The 5,750-nt window shown below is 40.3% G+C and overlaps 1 protein-coding gene across 1 annotated transcript; it reads right to left on the reverse strand.

Annotated features, from left to right (window-relative positions):
• Window positions 1–1,281: 1,281 nt before the first annotated feature.
• On the reverse strand, window positions 1,282–5,239 carry LOC136481173 (uncharacterized). Its single transcript, XM_066478527.1, has 7 exons — window positions 4,665–5,239; window positions 3,543–3,755; window positions 3,217–3,453; window positions 2,779–3,038; window positions 2,479–2,688; window positions 2,258–2,350; window positions 1,282–1,475 (listed from the first exon to the last, which is right to left on the reverse strand). The coding sequence occupies exons 2-7, from the start codon at window positions 3,748–3,750 to the stop codon at window positions 1,347–1,349; spliced, it is 1,137 nt and encodes a 378-aa protein (XP_066334624.1). The 5' UTR covers window positions 3,751–3,755; window positions 4,665–5,239; the 3' UTR covers window positions 1,282–1,346.
• Window positions 5,240–5,750: the final 511 nt, after the last annotated feature.

Here is a 5,750-nt window from a genome sequence, read left to right on the forward strand (position 1 = left end):
TCTGGCAGTGTAAATTTTGGTAGCCAACCAAAGAAGGCCTTCAATTAGTTCTGTTATTACCGAAGTTGCTTTTGATGAGTGCAGTCGAATTTCCACTAAAATGATATGAAACTTCTACTAAACTAGTTTAATGCAGTTCTTTTGTAAGGTAAATGGTACATGCAAGTCCCACAACAATTACTGTGGTCATGACATTGGATATGTATAGCTACTAGAGCATGCTTTCAGTTATTTCAGTATGTTAGCTTGAACCACTTGTGTGAGACTCAGATTGCACATTATACAGTGTCTGGACATGCATTCAGTTATTTCAGTATGGTCACATGCTCATATCTGTTCCGAGACCATGGTGACGGAGATTGTTATGTTTTCACTTATCAGCTCAATCATATTCGTTCTGCCACTCAGCTGACATATTTCTCGGGACCATGGTGACTTCAGCTGGCTTAGAGCATGATAAAGCGCCCCTGCCACAGATATAATGGAACAAAATGCTAACTGCTACACAAAAGTGAACACACACGCACTACTGGAGGCCGCGGCTTTGCCGAGTGTTTTTACACTCGGCAAAGAGCCCTTTGCACTCGGCAAAGGCTTTGCCGAGTGTAGCACTCGGCAAAGTCCGCTCGGCAAAATTTTTCTCGACAAAGGGTCTTTGCCGAGTGCTTTTTATCGGGGCACTCGGCAAAATAAAAAAAAATTGCCGAGTGCTTGGGGCGGCACTCGGCAAAATATTTTCGGCCGTTGCGGCACGGCCATTAACGGTTATTTTGCCGAGTGCCCGACCCAGCACTCGGCAAAAAAAAAATATTTTTTTTAAAAATTATTTTGCCAAGTGCCCCAGCCCAGGCACTCGGCAAAGTTTTTTTTTAATTTTTTTTAAAAAAGTACTTTGCCGAGTGCCCCTGCCCAGGCACTCGGCAAAGTTTTTTTTATTTTTTTAAAAAAATTACTTTGCCGAGTGCCCCTGCCCAGGCACTCGGCAAAGTTTTTTTTATTTTTTTTTAAATAATTTCTTTGCCGAGTGCCCCTGTTTAGGCACTCGGCAATATTTTTTTTTTTTGAAAAATCTTTGCCGAGTGCCTTGCCCATGGCACTCGGCAAAGACCCCGAGAATTGCAAAAAAAAAAAAATTTACATTCCATTGTAACAGACAATATATATATATATATATATTTATAATATAATATATATACATCAATCATCACATCTATATCACCAACATGCATTATATATCACAAGCACACGCATATTTAATAAATCCATCGAAAATCCATCACAAATGCACCAAAGTTCAACATCACAAGTTTATTATTACAAGTTCAACATCACAAAGTTCAACATCCCTACTGCGGCGATGGAGACTGCAGGTCTGGCCCCCTGAACTGCGGCAGCACCTTGGAAACAATTTCAATAGAAGACATCGACTTCTGGCCTTCTTGCATTGGTTTAGCCTCAATTGCTTCCATAACAGCCTAGCAACAGAATGATACAAAAATTAGTATTGACTTTGGTACAGATTTCTAGCAGTATAGGAAAAATAACCTACAATAATACTTTACAGAGAACTAAAAAATGACCTTACTTTAGCCAAAATAGCCTCAAACATCGTTTCAAGCATGTATGAAGTTAAACTCAAACAAGAGCTAAAAGCAGTATATGAAGGAAAAGACAGTATACTTATAGTATATCATATTTGAATTTAGAAGACTATATACACCCAACTTGGGAAATGAATCATGTAACAAAGTAGTCATGCAAAAAGTATATCATAACTCTTGCAACATCATTTCTGACAATAGCAAAAACAGCCCACAATCATTTCCAATCATGAAGTAAAGGCAATAGCTACAGCCGGTGCTGCGTGCACAGTTCAGATTTGAAAGGTTCAGATTCTATGCATCACATTTCAATGGTTCAGATTATAAGCAGCATGCAGCAACAGCTGCAGCACAAGAAGTGCAGCCGATCAGGCCAAATATTCAAGTTGACTTTCAAGTATGTCTTGCAGAAGAGGGGAACAGTACTTACAATTGCATTTTTGACAGGCTCACAAAAACCACTTTTCTTGCTGCAATGCATCTCCTTGAACAAATCAATTGCAGTGGGCTCTGTGTCTTTATATTTTTCTTGTTTCTTATTAGCTTGAACCAATTTCATGGTTTCTTATTTCAAACAATGTGCAGCAGACTTTATCTAAAATTCATGTAAATTAGAAGATAAGCAACAAGATCACATAGCATTAAATTTGTCCTACCGTGACATAGGCATGTGCAATGTAACATCGAGAACCTATACGCTGATGGATATGGACTTTCACATGATTAACTTGGTTTTTGACATAAGTGTCCTGTACACCACACAAATTTGTAAGGTAAAGGAAACAAAAACAAGTACTAAAAAAGGACTACAAATGCCATTAAAATCTGAACTGTCTAGATATGTACACATTTATCAGCAACATCACCAATGTCATACCTTGTGTTTTGGGTTGGACCACATCTCCACTAATGCTCTCCATTGATCATCAGTCATACACGTCACAGGTGACGTTGTCCTCACTAGATTTGCTAGAACTCCATCAAAGTACTTTTTTAGCCTGTGCCTCATCTGACGTTGTCCACCCTTTAGCATGTCAACACAAGCAGCTCGTACAGCCACACTAATAGTGTCCATGTCGAATGGGATCTAGTAAAAAAATAGAGATTAGATTTGAAAACGAAAAGGACACAATGAACTATGATTGAACAAGTCAAATAGATATTGACTTGTAGCAACTTTGCCAATGTAGGCTTCAACAAGATGTTTATTATGTTTCTTCTTGTACTCCTTCCAGTGTGGAAAGATAGGTGTATGCAGCCTGAGTGAGATCCCAGCCTCTGAGGCAAGTTTTGCAGCTTGCATTGGTGCCTCCGGCCTTCTATTCCCTTCAGTAATGTCAATTTTAATCTTTGTCCCATGCCCTCTATTCAACGCATCCAGCTCTTTGCCCATATATTTTTTCCATGGCACCTGCTGTGCACTTGCAAATAATGCACCTAACAAGATTTCATTTGTAGAGTTAGTAGCAAATATATTCCAGATTTACTAAATAAGTATCAATCTGATTTTATTAGCATATCTGAATGTTGATGTGCACCTAACAAGCAATGAAGTCTACAATGAAGCATCATGATAGAAATAAATGAAGCCAGTAACTTTGACCTAGTAACTTGCCTTCATCATTGTTGTTGATGTGCTCCTCATTTGGGCTTGTAGTAGTATTGGTAGATGCCAATGCATCATGTGTGACAATAGCGAGGCTTGGATTGGCAGCAGTCCTTTGCCTAGTAACTCTAGTAGTTTCCCCTTCTTGTGGTGCCACCACTCTCTTTGATGCTTTCGAACCTCTAGCAGAGAACTTGCCAATATGTTGGACATTCTTGTTACATACATCCTCACCCACCTTAGAAGCTTAGTATGAAGCAAACAAGAAGAATTAGACCCAAAAATAATGGAAGTGTTGTCACCAAAATGATAATGATCAATAACAATCCTTTGTACCATGCTGACTTCATCTTCGTCATGTTGGTTAGAGCCCTCGTCATCCTCAGGATTGTACAGAGATCTAGATTTTTCAGGAACATCATCCTTGTTCCTTGCACTTTTACCCTTAACTTGTGCATCTAGGGTACTGAGCCCAAGGCTTTGGAAGAATTGGTCGTTCCTCATAATGTTTTGATCCCTCTGTCTTAAATATTCAAGTGCCATTGCTTCTGTACATTCAATTAAAACAACTGTAAGGGAGTAGTCAGAGCAAAAAATAAAAATGTATGCTGCTGCTAGCAAAATAAAAACGTATGCTGCTAGCAAAAAGTGTATGCGGCTGCTGCTAGCAAAAAGATCCTGTATTATTTACTATTTCTAGATTACCACTGATTTCCCACACATGTAAATGCTCCGGCAAGTCCTGTGTAGAACTTCTGAACTTTTAGATAGGCTGCGGATTCTCCAAAAGGCCAGTTCAATATTTGCTAATAACTATCAAAGGATCTCCTTAGTCGTGGTATTCAGGATTATTGTTAGGCAACCATCCTTGCAAAGTGGAACTCTGCTTTCCCCTATTTACCAAATTTAATTCTGGTTTTACTACTTTTGAAAATACACATATATAATGGATTAATAGCTAGATCTTACATGAAACTACTTAGATTTCTTATGTTTGGAAATCAGCTGAATATGTGTTGACGCATTCCATGCATGCAAATGTACAAGAATTTTCTCCTATAATGTACTAGTATACCGAAAAGGATGAAATAAATTGGAATATAAACCTTGCTGTTGTCTCACTGTTCAATGTTTTGTATATGAAAACTATCGATTGGCTTAAAAAAACAATTAGTTTTCCTAATGTTAAGGGCACTCAAGCTTTATTTTGCTTTAAACATTCTCTTCACATTTTAATAAACATAGAAATCTAGACCATAAAAAAATGCATAAACATATTTTTCTTGTGTATAGGATGGATCCGGTAAACTAACAAAATTAGTTTCAAGCCATATGGATCTACCATTATTTTCCTTTGTTTTTTCGAAAACCATGAATAAATGGTACAAACATACATGCTAACTAGCTTCTACTGTTCATCTTCTTGCATACGCGTAACAGAAAGAGGAGAAACGAACTCGTCCGTGCAGAGGAACAACAGGGCCGGCGACAGCCATCAACCAGGCCACTCCTTGCTCCAGATGGCCCTCACTCGCTGCCCACTCCCCCAAAAGCTCAAGCCGGTGGAGGCGCACGGCCGTCGCCCACTCGCTGCTGCTGGACGCGGACTCGCCCACAGGCACAGGAACCAAAAACCTCTCACCCCAAACCCTAAGTTCGAACATCAGAACACAAAAAAAAAACAAATCCCATCGGCACCCCTCAGATCCACTCGTTGTTCCCTTTCCCGGCGCTCAAACTTGAGGAATTACATGTGGGCGTCTCAGCTGTCCTGTTAGTCTGCACCTTTCTCCCAGGAGGCATCTTGTATTTGGAGCAGAACTCGTCACCCAGCACTAGGAAGGAAGAGTGGTCGGCTGGGAGAGGGTGTGGTGGCGGCTGGAGCAGGATGGTGGAGCTGGCTTCAGCATGGAACAAGGGCTGCGGCGAAGGTGGAGGGGGAGTGGTGGCGCAGGCACTGGAAAGGGGAGAGGGTGGCGGCTGGAGGCGCAAGGGAAAGGGGAAGGATGAAATCAGACTGGGATGTCCAGGGTTCCACATCTTGTGGCTGGGGGCGTGAGGGTTGGGCTGCGCCGGGTTGGGCCGGTGGCCTTTTAGGGCAATTTTTTTTTTTTTTTGAAAATCAACTTTACCGAGTGCCTCCAGGGCGGCACTCGGCAAAGCCCACTTTGCCGAGAGCCCCCCATGGCACTCGGCAAAATATTTTTTTTTATTTTGGGCCCAAATTTTTTTCTGGGTCCTTATGACAGTATTTCAAACTCTATTTTAAAATTTGGGGGCAATTTTGACTTTTTTTTGATATATTTCATTAGTTTATTTCGTTTCGTCGAATTTTTCGGGATATTTCAAATTTGAACTGTAGGTACATGGAATAATGGACTTTGGTCATCCAAAAATTGATACTCATGATATTTAGGGTATGTTTAGGCCGTATCCAAGAACTCACATGAAATCTCGAGCATCTCGTTGACGTAACATGTCGAGGTACTTACCGAAAATGTGATTTTAAATTATATAAAATGCAAACGAAGTCCGAAAATCAC

This window comes from Miscanthus floridulus, chromosome 9, assembly GCF_019320115.1.
Source record: "Miscanthus floridulus cultivar M001 chromosome 9, ASM1932011v1, whole genome shotgun sequence".
NCBI lineage: Eukaryota > Viridiplantae > Streptophyta > Magnoliopsida > Poales > Poaceae > Miscanthus > Miscanthus floridulus.